At 38.2% G+C, this 21420-nt stretch overlaps 3 protein-coding genes across 3 annotated transcripts in view; 1 reads left to right on the top strand and 2 right to left on the bottom strand.

The window, feature by feature from the left end:
- Nucleotides 1-18612, top strand: part of mpdu1a (mannose-P-dolichol utilization defect 1a) — a 29375-nt gene extending 10763 nt beyond the window's left edge. The window contains exons 8-9 of the transcript XR_013206842.1: nucleotides 9015-9086; nucleotides 18365-18612. The gene's annotated coding sequence lies outside the window, so the exon portion shown is untranslated. The remainder of the gene's footprint in view (nucleotides 1-9014; nucleotides 9087-18364) is intronic.
- Nucleotides 5378-7755, bottom strand: sox19a (SRY-box transcription factor 19a). The gene is made up of 2 exons (XM_077241104.1): nucleotides 6747-7755; nucleotides 5378-6640 (listed from the first exon to the last, which is right to left on the bottom strand). Exons 1-2 carry the CDS (start codon nucleotides 7391-7393, stop codon nucleotides 6394-6396), a joined length of 894 nt encoding a protein of 297 aa, XP_077097219.1. The 5' UTR covers nucleotides 7394-7755; the 3' UTR covers nucleotides 5378-6393.
- eif4a1b (eukaryotic translation initiation factor 4A1B) lies at nucleotides 11587-20813 on the bottom strand. Its single transcript, XM_077241102.1, has 11 exons — nucleotides 20703-20813; nucleotides 19945-19993; nucleotides 19469-19601; nucleotides 19012-19151; nucleotides 14868-15036; nucleotides 14643-14752; nucleotides 14188-14331; nucleotides 13856-13993; nucleotides 13073-13162; nucleotides 12667-12746; nucleotides 11587-12546 (listed from the first exon to the last, which is right to left on the bottom strand). The coding sequence occupies exons 1-11, from the start codon at nucleotides 20723-20725 to the stop codon at nucleotides 12402-12404; spliced, it is 1221 nt and encodes a 406-aa protein (XP_077097217.1). The 5' UTR covers nucleotides 20726-20813; the 3' UTR covers nucleotides 11587-12401.
- Nucleotides 20814-21420: the final 607 nt, after the last annotated feature.

Here is a 21420-nt window from a genome sequence, read left to right as displayed (position 1 = left end):
TTCTCAGTTACTGTGTTTATTTTTTTGTTATATTCATGATTAATCAGAAATTAAAGAGTTATATATTGATGGTTAATGTTTTGAACAATAACGTTTTTTTTTAAGTGCTTAATGTTTAAAGTATTTTATGGTCACTAAGGCTGAATTTATTTGATATGGTAAAAGCAGTAATACTGTGAAATATTATTACATTTTAAAATGGGGTCTCACTTTATATTAAGTGGCTTTAAGTACGATGTACTTGCATTGAAATTAATAATTTGATACAATAGATTTAAAGGGGCATTCAGCAACTCTAGCTATTTCTTCGCTGATTTTCACTTTTGTTGTCGCATGTTTTCTCTACGAGCTCCCCCTACAGCTGTGAGGTGTATATTTCACAACAATGTCGTAAAAAAACTCACTTGAGGCACCCTCCTCCCGCTTTCTACCGCTGCTCATGTGCATTTGTTATTATCGGAGCCGGCCAAGTTTATCACGTGGAGCTATGTCTACCGAGGTGGGCAATACATCATACACTTTAGAGCTTAGATCGGGCCCAAAAAATCAAGCCCCACCCGTCCCGAGCCCATGCACGTTGTGTCCGAGCGCGGCCCGGCCCGACAAATTAACTGTAATTATGAGCCCGAGCCCGATTTAAACCCAATCATTTTTAATACGTGGGCCGTTATAACCAGGGGCGACGCCAGATCATTTTTTAACGCAGGTACTGAATGGGTGCTAGACCATTGACAGGGGGGAGCTGCGCAATTTTATATATATATATATTGTATAAATACTATTAATAAATGTGCAAAAATTGGCCACTTAATATTTAATATTCAATTATTTTAATTATCACAATGAAAGTTTTAATTTTATTAAATTGAACAAGCACAACATTCAGCATTCAATCAAATATTCTTAAAGATTCATTATTATTAATAATGTTATTTCGACATATGTGTGCATGCAACAAGCAAGATGTGAATTTGTAAATTCGGTGACAAGCGTGCAGAATTGATTTAATTTATGATGAGATGGCTTTAGTTCACGTGCTATGGTGACCGCGGCTCGCCGGCGCCTCCATATCATGATTATTGTCTGCTATATATGCTGCTTATTTATTAAATCCAAGCAATTGGTTGATGAAAAATTTATTAAAATTAAGATACAATTTATACAAAACGAAATTCACTTTAAAGAAAGGCTTTCTACAAAACAAAACATAATGAAGTGTTCAAAATCATGCCTGAACCACTCCATGTCTCCTGATATTGCGCATCCTCCTATCTACTCTGTTCACTTTCATAATCAACATAGATGGAAAAAAATAACATTATAATATTTTAATGAATATGAAACTAAATGCGCTTATTTAATGGCTACAACACGTACAGACTCTCTAGCAGTGTGCCGCACTTGCACTCAACAAAGCCAGCACATATGTTGTCACTGCCCACGACTAGTTTAAAATATTTCCATACCTCCGACTTTCCTTCATACTTGCTCAAAGTTAATTCTCCTGTTTTAATTTTTTTCTTTACTTCTTCAAGCTCCATGTTGCACTTAAGCTACACAATAGGCCTAACGTTACAGCACAGCGTTCGAGTGGAGGAGACACTGCGCATGACATGTGACGTGCTTGATCATGGGCCCGACCCGAGCATAGTGGCGGGAAATATCGGCGCGGGTCGGGTCGGGCTCGGGCTCGGACAGAGAATCTAAGCTCTAATACACATTGAGGGCGGCGTGTGTGTTTATGTCTAATTGCCGTAAAGCAGTGTGTGTTTCTCGCTCGTTCTTGCTTCTCACAAGACTTCCTATTTCCAATTTATCCTGGATGTTAGTCCCCATGTTGCAAGGTTGGTTTTCCGCCTAGGAACGCTGGGGGGAGCGGGGAAAGTCACCATTCTCACCAGAACAGGTTATTAAGCCATCCAAATGATTTCTAAACGGTTTTAAGTAGAAATAGTTGCCGAATGCCCCTTTAATGTGTAGCCTACATATGTTTTTACATTGTACTTATATTTTGAAAATACCTGCATGTAATTACAGATGTAATTAATGTTTGCAATTACATTTGTAATTACACTTTAACCGACCCTTAAACCTACCCATACCACCACACCAGCCCCTAACCTAATCAGTATCACACCTCAATAGCAGCAAACATGTTTTACAATATAACATCCACACAAGTACATTTTTCGATGTAAGTACATAGTACTTAAAGCCACTTAATATAAAGTGGGACCTAAAGTGGTTATTATTATTATTATCATCAATGTTGAAAACATTGTGATACATTTTTCAGGATTTTTTGGTGAATAGAAAGTTCAAAAGAACACCATTAATTTGAAATAGAAATTATTACATTATAAATGTCTTTACTGTTGCAAATTAGTGCATCCTTGTTGAATAGAAGTATTGATTTCTATTTTAGCCTATATACTTTTAAATGGTACAAACAACTGTGTATAATGTATACCAGTTTCCACAAAAATATTAAGCAGCTCAGCTGTTTTCAACATTAATAATAAAATGAAAAATGTTCAAATATAAAACAGTTATTTCAAATTTTAATAATAATTCACAATATTACTGTCTGTATTTTTTTTTTCAAATAAATGCAGCCTTGGTGAGCATAAGAGACTTCTTTCAAAAACATCAGAAAAACTTAGTTATTCCTAACTTTTGACTGCCAGCGTATATTTAAACCATGATTAAATTAAGATCAGTTTGTGAACTTATTGGATAAATTAATAGTGTAATGTGCATGAAAAGTTTCTCAAATTGTCAGAGTCCATGGGCACTTAAATGTTCAACTAAAATTGTTGAGTCTGTTCCTTCCTCCCTCTCTCTCACTCTCTCTCTCTCTCTTTCTCTTTCTCTCTGGTGGGTGTGGGGTTGAGTTTTGGGGTTAGTTTGGGGGATTGCTGTTGCTTTGGGAACAACCTGTGGAAGCCTCTGTTTGTTGCTAGGAGATTTCATGCTTTCAACAAGAAAATCTGGCTCCCCCTTCAAATGACCCCCCCCCCCCCCACACACACACACGCACACATACACACGCTTCACACACACATACACACACACACACACACACACACGCACGCACAAGCACGCACAATGCTCACTCAGTTTTGGAGTTTGCCAACAGATTAATTCTGAAAATAAGATGTTAATATCAAAACAAATCTTACACGATTGGATGATATTCTTTGTGGCTTCACTTATCTCCCACCCTTTCCCTATTGACATGCTACTGATCTTCACAATATAGAACAATACATTAAATAAAATAAAAAAACTCATTTAATAAGAGTGTTTTACCATCAAGTAAAAAGTAGGCCAAACGTAATAAATTTGTTTCTTTGCACTGTAATTGATTGTACATCTTAATCATTCATTTAAAAAATATTTTCATATTTTTAAGATTAAAAAAAGTTTTTTTTGTGTTGTTTGCTTATAGTTACTTAATTTTACCTGAAAAAAAACTACACTTTTATGAGAAGGTCGAAATATCTTGTAGGAAATACTTTTATGAACAGGTTAAAGGGGTCCTTTGTGTTTTCTTTTCCTTGTCACATGTTGCTCTATATGTTGGTAATACCACACTGACCTTGATTTGGCAAATTAGCAGACATATGTTAAATGTTAGTAATATTTTAAAGAAAAATTGCATTACTGAAATCATAAATATAGTTTTTAAAGAATTTCAGTGGGCCTATCTATACCTTTTCTCCGAACATTTTTTACAGAATTTGTTTTCAATTTAAATTTACATTTTCATGATTGAGTATGTATGCAAAATAAATAAATATATATCCAACTTATTTTGTATGGATTGCATTTTTATAGTATTTTGGAATAGCTTAATTGTACAGTTTGACAAAAAAAGAAGCATGATGTCATCGGAACCAAAAAAAAAAATTCAATAGATATTATGCTTTTTAAAAGTATTTGAGTAACAGTTGTAATGACTTTATGGACGTCTTCTTTCTTTGTACAGCTTCCTGCAATAGCATTTATGGGTTCGGCGGACTATATTTGTCGTCATATGCGTGAGCGTGAGTGTTTCTAACTCCCATCCCCCTTTCAAAACTCTTCCTTGGCATCTCCCCCCATTCCTCCCCTCCCCTCCACCCTCGATTAGCCGGTCCTGACTGCACCATTACCATGAGAATAGCGAGGAGCAGCGAGCGGGTTAAGCTCGGGACTGCTGAGAGAGGGGAGACGAGGCACTCAATGCAACGCTAATTTTCTGCCCGGTAGGAGAGCGAGAGAAAGGAGAACAAAGGCGAGCATAAGAGGCGCTGAGAACCGCGCGCTTTTACTGCGCGCACCTGCGTGCTCAAAAGCGCAGGACAATGAGACTCCGAAACGGCCAATTACGGGCCGGACAGCCACTCACTTTCTCTCCTGGAAAAAGCGGGCAAAGTATGCAAAAAAACGAGAGAAAGGGAGGGATATTCTTCCGACCTCTGTGTTTTGATCCTCCTAACTTTTATCAGTTTTAATCGATGTCCACTTTCTTCTCGAGGTTAGGTGACGGAGGTCAGATGTCCCCTCAGCACTCGCCAAAATTAAGACCCCGTCCCTCCCAAAATTGGTGTCTTCTGCACTCATTGTTCTCTTTTCTTGCTTAATTTGGTGCACTTTAGCTAATTATAATATCAGTCATATCGACTTAAATGCGTTAATGTCGGGACCATAAGCCCGCTATCGTATTAACGATGAATTAAACGAGTCTGGTCGCATTTAAATGGGCAGCCTTATAAAGTGGGTCCATATGAGTTTTGATTTATCATTGGAAAAAGCTCGTTTCAGTAATTTCGCAATAAAGGCCGATGTGTTTGGGCTGGGCTGTCTTGCACTTATCACATTATCGTCTAATGCGTGAAAGTGTGTAGGTTGTTGTGGCGCCATAGGAGAGCAACACCTGCCATGTTATCATTAAACAAACGTGAGGCTTACTTTCTTTCCAGCATTTACGAACGCCACAATCTTGTGTTTGAATTGAATTTGTAAAATGTGTGCGAGTGGAAAAGAACAGGTTGAAATGCTAATCACAAGTGCCATGTTTTAACTAACTTGCAGCTTCAGCCCTGGACTTTTCTGGGGCTTGTTGCATCAAATCTGTTAAGTTTAGAAAAGTCTTATAGCCTAATAATTTTGAGAGAAGTTATTTCCGAAGGTTTTTATATCTCAAGATGTTTGTTGCAGCAAACATTCTATCAAAATTATTGTTTATGTTGTCTGTTAAAGCCTGCTGAAATACAGTTTACCTGAGAAGCATGAGATGATTGTGCACTTCAGTGCACATTGTAAACTGAAGATTAAGACAAATAGTCGGGTGTTCATATTTTAATATAATGAGAACAAAGAAGGACAAGTGTACAAAAATAATAAAATACTTTATTAATTTTTTTTTTCTATCAAGGTTGTCAAGTCACATACAAGATTATTAACCCTTACTATAAGGGCTTAAAAGAAGAAGAAAAAAACATTTCACAATACATTCTTAGTCAAACAGTTTTTTAACAAGCCCATAAAGTTTTCATTTTTTAATGAACATTATTCAAAACGTTTTGACTCCCTTTTATACACACAACACTTCTATTCACAAAGTTCTATTTCTCAAATGAGTTGAGAATTAATTGTTCTTTTTTAATAGAAAATACAGTCAAATCCCTCTAAGCAGGATCTCTATTTCATTTTCACTTTTTAATGCAACAAAAATCTGTCGAAGCTCTGGGGATAAATGTATCTACACTAACAAAAATGTCTAAACCGTTGTGCATTTCATATTTTTTGCATTACCTAAACAATGAAGAGCAGCACAATGTTACAAAGTCTTGTGGTATGAAACCTTAAAAGTAAAACTCGGCAGATTCATTTCGAGGTGTTTAGATCATCAAGACAAGCAGCGACTGAGGGAATGTGTGCTCAGTTCCCTTTTTTCCCTATTTAGCAATTACAGCCAGGCCTTTAAAGTCAGTAGTCAGTGACATATTAAACTAGCTGGTTTACTATGCAAATAATAAGCAGTAATCAACCAGTCAGCTGATTGATTAAAAACAATGGCCAGTCGATTACAGAAAAAAAAATGTGCCGTGTTATACTACTATAAGCAATTCCATCAACAGTGCACCAGGTCCCAATGACATAATCATCGGACACTTTGCAGAAAACAGACACGGACCTTAAAAAAACGTGATAGAAAGGGGCGACACACATTCCACACAATATTCTGTGGCACTTCAACAAGGCCAGAAGTCCAGCTGCCTTGGGATATCCAGTTCAACCATGTGTCCACACACCCTCATCCTTTTTTACATATCAAGTTAATGTTCACGCATCTACAAACGACACTGCTGGCCCTCCATGCTAGTGGTAATGACAGTGTCCTGATCAGATGTGAGTGAGAGGTGCTGTACCGGTGAGGTAATGCTGTTGGATATTGGAATAGCCTCTCTGTGCTCCACTGTCTGTGGTGTCTCCACCAGGGATATACATGCTAATCATGTCCCTCAGATCTCCTTGTAAAGGACCCCTCTGATGGCTGTGGGCTCCGGTGGGAGAGTGAGACACCTGGTCCGGTTTCACCATGGACATGACCGGGCTGGGCTGCTGTGGAGTGCTGCTGTAAGACATGGGGCTGGAGAGAAATCAGAGAAAAAGTGTTAAAGACTACACAAATATTTGATTTAGTGAGCATGTTATTGAAGTGCAGACATAAACACCAGGAATAATTATAACCTTACCTGTATGAGTTGGCACTATTCATGTAAGACTGTGCTGTGGCCATGGCGGAAGGATACTGCAGGGCGGACAGATCATAGCGGTGAAGCTGCTGACTGTAACCTAGAGCGTCCGACTGCATTCCAGCATAGCCACCTGTGTGACCCCAGCCGTAGCTGTCCATCCGCGGGCTTCCACCTGACCCCTGAGCCGCGGCTGCCGCCAGTAAGTTACCGGCTGAAAGAGGATACTTAGCAGCCGGGTTGTCCTTCTTCAGCACGGGTTTTGTTTTACGGCGGGGTTTGTATTTATAATCAGGGTATTCCTTCATGTGCAGTGCGCGAAGCCGCTTGGCCTCGTCGATAAACGGCCGTTTCTCCGCGTCCGTCAGCAGCTTCCACTCGGCGCCCAGGCGCTTGCTGATCTCTGAGTTGTGCATTTTGGGGTTCTCCTGTGCCATTTTGCGCCTCTGACCCCGAGACCAGACCATAAACGCGTTCATTGGCCTCTTAACTTTATCCATAGGATCGGCACCCTGTTGTTGTTGGCTGTTGACAGTCGTTTTGCCGGTCCCGTGAGTCACTCCACCGTTCAGCTGTGTCATTCCCTGCGCGCTCTGATGCGTCGGTGGCACGGCGGACTTCATGTCGTGTTCCAGCATGCTGTACATGACTGACCACAGAGTTAAGTGGTGATACGTAAGTATCACCGTAAACTGCTAAATGACTTTAAATCAAATCAAAAGTCTTTCAGTGTCCGCGAAGCTAAACGTTTAAGCGCCTATTTCATGGACAAGTAGCCTAAGTCCAAAAGACGAGAGCGAACTGACTGTAACTATAGCGAGAAGTGTTTGTAAACGCCTAAAGACAATCAACAAGTTCTGAAGTGACGTTAGTTTGTCTTAAAAGTGAAACAGGTCCGAGCTGAACTCACTGTGCGTCCTGCCTGCGACTCTTTCAGTGCTTGAGTGATAATAGAATTTCATCACTGTCCGCCTCCAGCTGCTTTCTTTCTCTCCACATTAGCATCACTAAAGAAGGGGTGCGGTGAATGTAGAGAGGCCAAGAGCAGGAGGAGGATTCCGTTTTGGGGAGAAGAGTTTCTGTCTTCACCTGCAACACTTTAAACTGATTTTACAATATAACATTTTGTGACCATCTTATAGTTATTTCTCCTCAAAGTCATTAGACATCAATAACATTTAGTTCATTAAAGTTGAATTTATTTATCCACACTTTTTGTTACCTATTTATCTATCCACAGGTTCAAGGAATACCATTTTGGGTCTTGTTTTTAATTTCTGACCAAAACAACCTCATCTATTATACACTTGTTACCTGTTGAAAAGGCAACTTTTGGACAGTCATTTTTATTTGGGTCATTGCCCAAAATTGTTTCCTTTTCTAATTTTAATAGGTGATTTTTAAAGGAGATGTTCTATCTAGGCCTAAGTTATAAATGTTGCATTGTGCCATATCAGGCTAAATGTAATCATTTCAATATTGGATTATAAAGCTTATTTAAAAGTAAAAAAAAAGTAGGCCCTATGGGACTTACAGTTACTAGCCGAGCTGTGTTCAAGGTCACAACACTACAATGTGCTTATTCGTTACAGCCCTAAAAAAAAATTCAGTTCATTATAATTAGTTGTTTACCTTAAAATCATAGGCACACTGTCGTGCTTAAGATTATCCCCTACTTACAAACCCCACAAAATATATCCAAAAGCGATTGAAAAAAGTACAGACATACTTGTCTTTGAAAAGTTCACATTCTGAAAGAATTTTGTTATGACAAAGTTTTTTATTTGTTATGATGTTATATAGTTATAATGTTATGTTACGATGTTTATATGATGCGTTAAGAAAATCCTTAGTGATAATATTTGCAAATACACCAATTGTAATTATAGAGATTTCTTTAAAAGTTTGTTGCAATTGGGCACTGATTTTGTAAGTGAATAAAATTGTATTCATGACTTGAGTTGTTTTAGATGTTACCACATGAAGTACATTTTCAGGTTTGTGAAAAATAAAGGTTCTTTATTGGCATCTATGGTTCCATGAATTACATTTAACATCCAACCGTTCCAATGCAAAAAAAGGTTCTTTATAGAGGGAAAGGGTTCTTTAGATTATTAAAATGTTCTTCACACTAAGAAAAAAAGGATTATTATAAGAACTGATTACTTAAAGCTTTTGGCGGGAACCAAAGGTAGTTCATGTATGGAATCACTTTTGGAAACTTTTATTTTTTATTGTTGAACATCTTTTATTTTCATTCTCTTTTAGCCATCTTCCCTGATGCTGCTGTACTCGGATGTCCTCTACCCCAGTGAGTCGTCTTCTCTAATGACCGCAGGTGTGAGTAGTTACTCCTTATCACCCAGCCATCCATACACATTAGTTTCTATAGGCATCACTTCACACTTCCATTGTGAGCCCTGCATCCCCAAACACTACGACTACGGCTGACCATCAGTAAGAAGTGTGACAATGAAACCCCCCCTCTGAGTTTAGCTTGTACTAATACATCATCTGAATGGTTACTATAAGGCCTACCAAAAAAAGCTGTTATAAAAATGACTTCATTATAGGGTCATTTTAACAACTTACAAAAGTTACTAGTTTACCTTTAAAGCAATAGTCGGCATTACATTTTCATGAGTGAACAAACTCATCCGATCCTCAGCATTCCAAGAAGAGGATAAGGAGGAGTTTCTGTACTCCATTCTTTTCTCCTTTGTTCTAGTTCCTCCCGTTTAATCATTGACAACAAATCTAATGGGGACCGAAAGTGATTCTGCTAATGGAGCCTGAACGTAAAATACAAGTTTGCGAAATTAATTTGTTAGATTTGTTCTGTTTATATAAGTAAGTGCCATTGTAAAAACCATTTTAAAAGAATGTGAAGGTTGCAAAGCTAAGTAGTAGGGCATGAAACGTGTTGTTGTCAACCAGCAGTAGTTATGCATTGTCTCTGTGCAGTGGGTTGTAAAACCAGAATCTCCTATTGGATTAGTATGTTTTCTCTGGCTTTGTTTGAATGTTTGAATGACTGAAACCTATGGCCCATTTTGACACGATGGAAGTCCATAGAAGAGCAACAGGTGGTATTACCTCAAACCAAAGCAGAAATGTAAAAAAATCTCAAGCGCGACACGTGAGCTGCCGTTTTTTACTGGCTCACGGCCTGACACTGCAAAACCCCACTGTACGGCGTCAATATTGACTTGAGCCATTGTCGCAGGTCATTGTCACACACTTATTATACAATTAACCTTACTTTATGTGGAGGCTGAATATGGAGTGTGCCGGAGCTATTGTGCATGAGTCATTCTCATGTATGGGATCAGTCTCATTATAAGCAAGAGCAGGAGAATAAAGAGAGGAAACACATTGATGTCTCCTGGTGTTGTGTCGACAATCAAATCAAAATTTAAGTGGGGGCCTCGCAAGAGAGCCGGAGAGTCCAGAGAAAGCCTGAAAGAAGCCAAACATCATACATGCGAGAGACGCAGAGATCCAGAATGACAGATTGGATGGTCTGAGATAAAAGAGAGAGGAAAAAATGAAGTAGGGAGGGAGAGGGGGGGTTCGAGAGAAAAGAAAGAGCGATGGACAGAGGGAGGGGAGGAGGACGGTGGTGGAAGAAAAGCAAGAGAGACAGCAAGGGGGGGGAAAGGGGGTTGAGAATAAAGAAGAAAGTAAGAGAGAGAGAGAGCAGAGGAGCTGGGGGGTTGGTTAGTCGCTGGAGAAAGTTCTTAAGCTTTTTCAATGACAAGCAGATTGAAAGCCCCTCTATTCAGCCGCTCTCCGGCTTCTGTTCTCATGTAAATGGAGTCTGCGGCCTTCCCTCCATCCATCACACTGCCCGGTAGTCCAGCCAGGCCTTTACGAGCCTCCCACTTGCAAAATCACCATGCCCCACAAACACTTTGGCCACAGAAGGGGGGTTGGGGAGGCAGAGAGGCCACCTACACTGTGCGAGAAACTGCAACATGGCCGTTGGGGACGGTAAGGTGCCACCAAATAGCGATGGGGACGTAGGCGATGATGAAGAGGAGAGACCGGAAAAGAGATTAATTTAAAAGTTCATGGCTGATTTGAAAAGCAGTACAATTCCTAATCACTGCCAAACTTTTTGTTGATTTCCAACAAAACATCTTACAGATACCTTCATGCATATTCATTTGCTACATTTCTACTTTAAAGCAACATATAACACATTTTTTGACACTGACCAAATGTAAACAGTGGTTTACATTAAATTAGCGGTGTGAACCTGTCTCGGATGATTGGATTTTTTTTTTTACTGATCCTTATACTTTAAAACCACATGATTTAAAAGTTACAATTTCTCCATTTTTGGATACTGCAATCATGTTTTTGTTGTTGCTTACTAAAGTTTCTCTGCTGTGTGGAGCCTCCCTCCAGTGTTGAACACCGGCATTACAGTATCTCACAACTGACTTTTATGTACACCCATTAGCTAGGTAAAATACATGAGCAATTTTGGGGAAAATTGTTGACATGCAATAATAAATGATAAAAGAAAATCTGGCACTCCGATTCATGCCTGTTAATCCATGAACAAATGTTTGTGTAGTTTTCTAAAAAAAAAATACATATTTAACATGAACTTCCATTAATGTTCTTTAAATTTGGATACAATACCTGATAACAAAAAAGGGAGTGGGTTAAAACAAGACTGTAAATAATGTTTAATTTGTACATGTTCCAATGCATTACACTTTGCTACCCCTCTATGTGAAATTAGTGATTTTACAACTGGAACCTGCAAAACCAGCAAAGAACATAACCAAACTTGCAAACTGTTTAATAACAAGGAGAAAAAGGAGAGTTTGACTAATTATGCTGTAGCTTTATTGAAACTTCCCCCCTCCTCCGAAGAACAAAATACACTTACAAAATAACTTAAATGTAGAATTTCTTTTTAAATAATCCAATAATGTTGAAATATTTTTTTTCTCCATCAAATTTTTTTCATACCACCTTCAGTCAAAATTAATCCGAGTAAGAACTTCCAAATATATAAATCCAGGAAGCCCACAATACTCAGACATCTTGTATCATATACTGTTCAAGGGTGATTACATAGCTCTGGCACAGTTTTACAGCAAACAGTACAGCAAGCAAGTGCAGTAACTACTTGGATCTTACAGTCCCAGTAGCTAAATCCGAAAGAAATGTATCAAATCTTACAGATGCTTTTCATGTTAGTTTAAAAGGAAGCACACTTTTACCACATGGCCCATTACTACATTAGTAACATGTGCTTTAAAAAAAAACATCAATGCATGTCAATGATGATTCCCAGCTTAAAAAAAGAAAAGGAAAAAAAGAAAAGCTCAGGATGACTAATTGAAAGCAGAGTGACAGAACATGCTGCTCTTCTCCATAAGAGAAGATGGCTGAGCCCATATTTTTCAATGTTTATTATGGGAGTTGATGGAGATAAATAGATGTATATTCAGCATTTGAGATTTATAAAATTTGTTCACTTTTGGGCAAAATAAAATGACTAATTTGCAAATGTGGAAGAGCAGGGAGTTGCACGTCCCCTACTCCATTTAGAAGTGCTTAAACTTGAAAAAGAGAGAGTGATTGTGGGGATAGAGAGAGGGGGGATGTATCTAGATCAGGTCAAATAAATCTCTAGATCAAATCAGCCACATTCATGGGCATCTCTTCTACAGTAGTGTTGTAGAAGGTCTCGATGTCCCGCAGAGTACGCTTGTCATCCTCTGTCACCATGTTGATAGCCACACCTTTCCTGCCAAAACGGCCGCCTCTACCAATCCTGAGAGTTTCACACACACACACACACACAAAAAAAAAAAGATGGTTATAATAATCAAATGGCAGTAGAAACATCAGCTTAAGACAAATTCAATGTTACAATCATGAACAAAACACAAACCTATGAATGTAATTCTCACGGTTGGTTGGCAAGTCATAGTTGATCACCAAAGACACCTGCTGGACATCAATACCCCTGGCCTATGAATGAGAAAGACATGCAAGAAAATTAAAGTTAAATCAAGCATACAAAAGTATATTATTCTTTATTTACATTGTTTTTCAAATATATATAGTTTTGTGTGTGTGTGTGGTTTGATAAAGCTATGGGGAAGGACAGAATGACCCATCCATAGCAGAACACACTTTTTATACCAGATACTATTATTACTCCAAAGCACTAGAGGGTGCAATGGGGTCAGGGAAGTCTGGTGACCTCATTTGCTAACTGAATTATTTTTTTAATAGAATCCATTCCATTAAGAGAACAAATGAAGCAAGATTAATGCATTGATGCGTTTTCTAACCAGCAGATCGGTGGTAATAAGGACACGGCTAGAACCAGAGCGAAACTCCCTCATAATCAGGTCTCGGTCCTTCTGCTCCATGTCTCCATGCTGACAAAGATAACACACAATGCCTTTACTAGAAACCAAACATTTACATTTTGTTTATTCTTGAATTCATTATGCTTGCAAAGAAAGAACATTCTGTATATGAGACACTATCAGACCATCTGTGTAGAATGAATCAGAATGAATGCTAAAATGTTTAAAAATAATTGTAATACTACTATTATTATTATAATTAAACGGACCATAAAGCTTTATTTCTAACCTTAATCCTAATTTAAATTACAGGTCAACAATGACACTACTTTAGCAATTGTATGTGAGCATCTTGTACAAAAATATTCTGTCCCTTTCAGGTGCACAAGACGAAAGAAAAGACAATTGTTGAAAGTCTGACATGTGAAAATACTAGATGCTCACGCTCTGCTAGAATTGTTTGTTATACATACTGAGAGGTACACTTAGATCTGGGTAGTGGCGGATCTGTTAAGGCACATCAAGAACAATAACTATAATAACTGTATTAGCATCCACAATTTGTAATAACATTATGTTTATTTTAATCGCACAATCGTACAGTTATGTTCTGTGAACAATTGCAGCTCAAACTCTAAAGTAGGAATGATTTTAATTAGCTGATGTTTTTTTTATATTAAAAATAGATTACAAAAATGCTCTGAAAGTGATTCAACAATATTGTTGCGCTTGTAGTTGCGGTGAGGCACTTTCAGTATTTACCAGAGCTGAGACAGTAAAGTCCCTGGCATGCATCTTCTCCGTGAGCCAGTCCACTTTTCGGCGTGTGTTAATGAAGATCACTGCCTGAGTGATGGTCAGAGTCTCGTAGAGATCACACAGGGTGTCTAGCTTCCATTCCTGACAAAAACACATACACAACAAAGCATGTGAGAAACAGAATGACCTATTAACAGCCACTGGTCAAAATCAATGCATATAAGCGCACAAAACATCCTTTTAAAAAAGCCCTGATAAATTCTGGTGTGTTCATGTATGCAATTCATGAATTTCTGCTGTTATTCCTTTGCATAAAAGTGACCCAAGATCTGTACCTCTTTTTCAACGTTGATGTAGAACTGACGAATACCCTCAAGGGTGAGCTCCTCTTTCTTCACAAGGATGCGCACTGGTTCTCGCATAAACTTGGTAGTGACATCCAGCACCTCCGCGGGCATGGTGGCTGACAGCAGCACAACCTACAGGACAGATGGCAGATAAACATGATAAATCACATTTATAAACAAACATGTATGACCTTTAAAGCTAGGTCACCTAAAAAGGTGTTGTTACTAGTCATAACGGAATAGTGGTGGGAAACAGAGCTGACTGAACAAGAAGCAACACATTCCAGTTTTCAATGCTATTTGTGTTTGTTCTTAACCTGTTGCAGTAACTGCATTATGCTTTGACAAACGCATATTCTCATATACACTAATGCAATAACACATGGAAATATTCAACCTGGTAACAGCACATACAGGAAACATGGTCGATTTCATATCCTAACCTGTGTGCTGGTATTGAGTTTCTGGAAAATCTCGTAGATCTGGTCCTTGAATCCACGACTCAGCATCTCATCTGCTTCATCCAGCACAAACATTTTAATGTACTTAGAAGCTAGAAGAGAATTAAACACAAAAGAAAGTGTAAATGGCATAACAATAATTTTATGCAATAAAATATATAAAATACAAAATATTCAGCACTAGATCTCACAGTACTCATTACTCACAGAGGAACTTTCGATTGAGCATGTCGTAGACACGACCTGGGGTTCCTACTACAATATGCGGTGCCTCTGCCTGCAGCTTTTGGACCTCATTGCGCACGTTGGTCCCACCAATACAGGCGTGGCATGTTGCACCCATGTAGTCTCCAAGAGCCAGAATCACTTTCTGGATCTGTAAAGACAGAGAAAATCATGTGTGAAGTAACCTGGAGAAAAACATTTCCCTGTACTTGCACAGAGGAGTTGTGGACAGAAGCACATTTGCCATCACATGTAAGCGGAGATTTTAAGGGCTAAGCTAAAAATATAGATTTCTCAATTTTAATAATTTTTCATTTTTAAGAAACAATATAGATTCTTAAATCCCAAGAATAGTAACGTGCATACTGCTGATATTTATCATATCGTGTTATCAACCAGGTAGAACAATTATTATAATATAATTATCCCAACGCTAAAGATACATTCACAAATAATCTACATGATCCGTCTCAACTGCTCAGTGTTCCCATAAACACAAATTAACTTGATGAAATGACTAGGTATGGGTACAATCTTCTCTAGTACATTAGAAACAGTTGCACCGATCAGATTAAAAAAAGGTTAGAGAGAAAATGACTGCACCATGGTACAACAGTATTGCTCAAGCCCTCAAGAGAGAAACTCGTAACCTAGAGCACGAATGGAAAAACTCATTTAGAGGTCTTTAGAATTGCATGGAAAGACAGTATGTCCCGCTATAAAAAGGATCTAATAGCTGCCAGGGCTGAGCATCTCCGCAAACACATAGAAAATAATCAAAACGAACAAAAAAAAATCTAATTTTATTTAGTACAGTGGCTAGATTAATAAATATACAAATATATATATATATCCTCACAGTATAGTAGTAATGACTTCATGATTTTTATGATTCAGCCTCAATTTTGTCCCTCAAGAACAATTGCAGTGCTTTACATCTATAGGACAGGAAGAGCAAAATAAACAACATATCATTGCATCTAAACCAACAACATGTTTATTAAATCCAATAAACACTAAACTACTGAAAGAGTTGTTACCTGTAGCAGAAGAGCCTCTTCTCAATATTATTAACTCCTTTCTAACTGTAGGTCATGTGCCAAGACCCTTCAATCTAACATATACTAAGCCTCTAATTAAGAAACCACAACTAGATCCAAATGAATTGGCAAATTACAGACCATTTTTAAATTTTCCATTTATGTCCAAAATACTAGAAAAAGTTGTCCGCTCAATTGTGCTCCTTACTGCAAAAACAAAAAAGGATTCGGGTCCCATCATAACACAGAAACTACGCTTGTTAAAATTACAAATGACTTGTTTTTAGCTTCTGACCAAGGCTGCATTTCAATACTAGTTTTGTTTGATCTTAATGCTGCATTTGACACTACAGATAATAAAAAACTCTTAGGCTGCGTTTACACTTGGCATTAACATGGATGATTATCCGGATGTTGTCCACATAAACATTGAAAAGACAACTGTAAACACGCTTCTGATTGGAAAGTTATCCGACCAGGTTCAGAGGTAGTCGAAGACGCATTGTGATCGGATCTCAGCGTAATGTAAACGCAATCCAGCCATCGTGTCTGCATTCACAGGGTGACATCACACAAAACCCCGCCCAGTCATTATTCCCCCTCCTCTCTCCATGAATTGCTGCACGTAGCTGTTTGCGATACAGTTGAGCGCGAAATACATTGCAAATATACTAAAATCGTTTGCTTTTGTACCCTAAAGTTGCAGAAACTTTACAAAAATAATATTTTGTAAAGAATGCACATTTTTCCCACCACAGCTGGCACCGTTCTCGGATACGTTTCACTATACCGTTTCCATTTAGGCATCTATCCACATTATTAGTACTTGCAGCATCTTCATCCTCCTCATTTTGCGAGATTTATAAAATGTACCCCGACTGAAAACGTTTTTAAAAGAAAACCCACCAGTGCAGACTTTGCACCGGAGCCATCCTCTTTTTTTTTTTTTACCCAGGAATGCGAGATCCGATCTGAGCGTTCCTGGGAAGCGCTGAGTGTTCGGCGTTTTTTACTGGTCGCCGAGAGTTGGAAAAAATTTTCAACTTTGGGTAAAACGCAGTCGCTGTCACTTTTTACACAGCCGTCCAATCACAGTGGAGGGGGGGCGGGACAAATACCACACCGACCAACTGTCACAACATTCTTTCTGTACAACAACGTTAACCGGCAGAGCTAACCGAACAAAATGGATGAAAAATACATTTTTAGTATGACAAATTATCTACGAAATCAGTTACAAGTAATCTGTGCTGCGGGTTTTCTGTATTATAGCAACGAATCGTCTCAACTGAAAAAACGCAGCGCTGCCAAAACCCTCTCAAGCGCCCACAGCTAGGCGTTTTCAGCAGAGCGCCTAGCGTTTTCAGCTGATTAAAAAGGCTTTGGTGGGCACACAGCCTAAAATACACGCTCAGCGCCACGTTACGCTCATGGCCTTTAAACGCGCGCTCCCATTGAAAACAATTGGAATTTTACGCCAGCTGCGTGAAAAAAACGCTTTGGTGGACACACGGCCTAACAGTGGAAACTAATTCCATGTTTTCTAAATATATTACCAAGGGCAGCATGTATATTTCATCACGACCAGATGAAATCTCTAAATTATCCAAGTTCACAGTGTGTGTTAAAGATATAAAATATTTTATGACCAGTAATCTTTTTCTATTAAATTTGGATAAGACTGAGGTATTACTTCAACCAAAAACCTGTACACAATCTCTCAGAATACAATTTGCTTCAAGTAGGATATACGGTTACATCATCCTCAACAGTTTGAACACCTGGGTGTCATATTAGACAGCGACTTGTCTATCAATAATCATATTTCAAATGTTACAAAAACAGACTCCCACCTCAGAAACGTTGCTAAAATGTAATCGGTTTCTGATGTAGAAAAGCTAGTTCATGCATTCATGACTTGTAGATTAGATTACTGTAATACATTACTAGGTGGTCCTGCATCCTCAATAAACAAGCAACAGGTATTCCAAAATGCATCTTCTAGAGTTCTATCCAGGTCAAGAAAATATTATCATATAACCCCAATTTTCTTGCTACTGACCTAATAAGGCTATAATGTTTAGCTCCTGTGTATTTAACCAATCTTCTATCGCCCTACAATCCATCACGCTCTTTAAGGTCACAAAACTCTGGACCTTTGGTAGTATCTTGAATATTGAAGTCCACTAAAGGAGGGAAAGTGTTTTCCCATTTGGCTTCTAAACTCTGGAATAGCCTTCTTGATAATGTTTGAGGCTCAGACAGTCTCCCAGTTTAAATATAGATTAAAGATGCATCTCTTTGGCCAAACATTCACATAATGCACCTCATAACCTTGAACTCCAGTTATATAAGATGAAACGCACATGATTATCTTTTGCTTGAAATGTTATGAACAGCAGCTATGCTAATTATTTTCCATTTACTTTTCTGTCTCAGAAATGCCCATCCCGAGGTAACTAGAGTACGTCAGCTCCAGTTTGGATCCAGCCTCTTATGAAGACTTCAGATGCCCCGACACCTGTGAAGAGATGATGCCAACTCCTACAAGGACTTCAGATGACGGCCACTCTGAATCAGCATGCACCACTGCCAATTTTCTATATATTGTAATCATTATGATCATAACTTGTAATAACTGCTTTATGAATGCATGATGTTAGCTAACTGCACTCTAAATTTTAATGTAGAAATGTGCATTTTTCTGTAAAGCTGCTTTGCAACGATATGTATTGTGAAAATCGCTATACAAATAAATGTGAACTGAATTGAACTTCCCATAAAAAGTAACAAATGTAACACGATTATGAACTTTTCCCAAAAATGCAATTTAACATGTTGCTTTTAAAAGTAACTTTCCCCAACATTAACAAAATTATCATCTTTCTAGACAATTAACATGGATTCACTTTAAGTTTCATAAGTGGCTTTAAAAATAGTGCCCATTTCTGGATAAAAATTTAAATAAAAACATAAAATAAAAATAAAGAGTCATCAAACAAACTCCGTTTAGTTCTGCTGCACCAGTGACATTGTGGTTCTGCAGCAAGTGAAGCAAAAGCAGTGAACACAGAGACAGCGCTAACCTGCTGAGCCAGTTCACGGGTGGGTGCCAGGACCAAGGCCTGAGATCCTTTCAGCTCTACATCAATCTGCTGCAGGATGGAGATGGCAAAGGTGGCGGTCTTGCCTGTTCCTGACTGGGCCTGCGCAATGACATCATATCCTAGTGTGGAAACAAACAACAACAGGTCATAAAGTGGCCAAATAATTAGCTGTAATTGATAGTACGGGATGTCCTTCAAGCATGCAGCGATTGGCGATGGCAGTCTAACAGTTATGTTACTGCATTGCAACTACCGAAGATGCCCCTCTAGATAAGAAAACAACCTTTAAATGACAATTATAAACACTGCTGATGATTTTACATATTATGTGCCGGACACAATAACAGAAGGTGAAAATAGAGTATCCAATGATATGGACTGCTCCAATAAACACCAATTGCATTACATATTTAGAATATTCTTAAAGATACATTACCCTTGATGCAAGGGAGGATAGCCCTTTGCTGGATGGCAGAGGGCTTCTCAAAACCATAAGCATAGATTCCCCTGAGCAGAGTTTCACGCAGGTTCATGTCATCAAAGCTGTCCACGATCTCATGCCAGTTACTCTGCAGTTACCGGGGAAAGTAATTAATGAATTATAAATAATGAATATTAAGATACAAAAGACCACTGATGAGCTAATCTTTACTCTCCATCTCACCATGAAAAAAAAATGCTATTTGTCACCCATTGCATTATGCATAAAGGATAACACAAAGAAAAGGAATTGCTGACCCCCACAGTGAGAACAAGACAGTCAAAACAACTGACAGCACATTCAGTGCCAACCCACTTCCTAAAGCTGTGCCATGAGACATGCAGGGATATATGCATGTGTGTATATATATATATATATATATATATATATATATAAATAGTTAAATGTAAAAAAAATTGTTATGAACTCACTTCAATGATTCCATCTGGCTCCATGCCCTCCGGGCCATTGTCTCTAGGTCTGCAAAAAAATGTCACATTAGCACCATTCAGTTATTCATGAAGGAAAGATATACATGCATTGTGTGTGTGTGTAATATATATATATATATATATATATATATATACATACACACACACACACACACACACGCATACATTTAAAATATGATTATGTCAAACATTTAAGAATACAAAAATAATACACATTTTTAAGCAGTTTTATATGGGGAATCACCACTACAATGAATTTCCATGTACAGTTTAGAAAATCAGTTTGATCTATGTTCAAATGAATGAATGGAGGAAAAACATGCTTCACTTCAGGGCCATAAATAGGAGGGTTATATGTCGAGCAGTCAGTGCGAGCTAAATCAAGTAGACAAATTGAGGAATCGATATTGATCATTGACTGCAATCACTGCATTAAATTAATATAACAACAACAACAACACACCCTTCGCGATCTAAACCTTAATTTTGAGCTGCTGAACAGTAAAGATCGTTCTACGTCAACGTCAATATCCTCAAGCAGGCCTGGCTGCTAAGAGCTCATATGCTAACGCCAATGGGTTTTTACAACTCGTTTGCGACATTCAAGATCACGAACCACAAACTACTTCCAACAACATCTAGAAGCGGAATGCCTATAGCGACTGACAACACGTACGCATAAGATTTCCAATTTATAAACAAATATATTAAGATCGTTTAAAATCAAGCTGTCCTACCTCCCTTCATATTCTGCCGACATTATCACAAAGGGCGAGCACACCGCGAAAATGTTTTATATAGTTTAACACGGTTTTCTTACTAAAATTGTGATTGCAGCATTCGACCATCAGTCAGAATATGGTCCGCCCCTGACCAATTCTCATTGGCTAGTACAGACGTCACTCAACAATGGTAGCCGCCCTTTGGTGTCGGATACGGTTCGGATGGGCGGTCCATGACACGTCAGTTCTGCTCAATCTTAAATGTAATTGGACTAAAACTAAACCTTAAAATATCATTCGCTTGGCCTACTGTGACGCAGTTTCAGCCTAAATGTATTTAGCGATGTTAAGTTGCTATATAAAATAACATACAACAAAGGCCTTGAATTTATTAACGTCTCTATGACCACAATTTCATAATAGGCAAAGGTTCGTACACTTAATCCCCATAATCCAGATTTTAAGTTTAATCTTTCCGACCTTTAAATAACAACAATAATAATAATAACTAAGCTGATATTGTTTTTGTATATTGGAGAAGCATGGAAATATATAATGAAATCTCTCATGTTTAAGTGAAGAATCGCCTTTTCTCTTTTTTGTTTTATTATTCTTTGCCACCTTTTTTTTTAATTGTGTATTGTACTGTGAATGCTGCTTAGTAAAGCTGTCTATTTAATTAGCACATTTGTAGATCCCAAAACGGAAATACAGTTATGCTTAACCTGTCCCA

The sequence above is a fragment of the Siphateles boraxobius genome, unplaced genomic scaffold (genome assembly GCF_051911475.1).
Source record: "Siphateles boraxobius isolate OS27281-9 unplaced genomic scaffold, OSU_SipBor_1 24, whole genome shotgun sequence".
Lineage (NCBI taxonomy): Eukaryota > Metazoa > Chordata > Actinopteri > Cypriniformes > Leuciscidae > Siphateles > Siphateles boraxobius.
This window is presented reverse-complemented; position numbering and strand designations above follow the sequence as displayed.

Excerpts from the sequence above, each read along its gene's own strand:
- sox19a (XM_077241104.1), bottom strand. The coding sequence starts at position 7,393 with ATGTACAGCATGCTGGAACACGACATGAAGTCCGCCGTGCCACCGACG. Across the intron at positions 6,641-6,746 it reads AATAGTGCCAACTCATACAG|CCCCATGTCTTACAGCAGCA; the intron begins GTAAGGTTATAA and ends ATTTCTCTCCAG.
- eif4a1b (XM_077241102.1), bottom strand. The coding sequence starts at position 20,725 with ATGTCGGCAGAATATGAAGGGAG. Across the intron at positions 19,994-20,702 it reads TCGGCAGAATATGAAGGGAG|ACCTAGAGACAATGGCCCGG; the intron begins GTAGGACAGCTT and ends ATTTTTTTGCAG. Across the intron at positions 13,163-13,855 it reads ACTTTACTGTCTCAGCTCTG|CATGGAGACATGGAGCAGAA; the intron begins GTAAATACTGAA and ends TATCTTTGTCAG.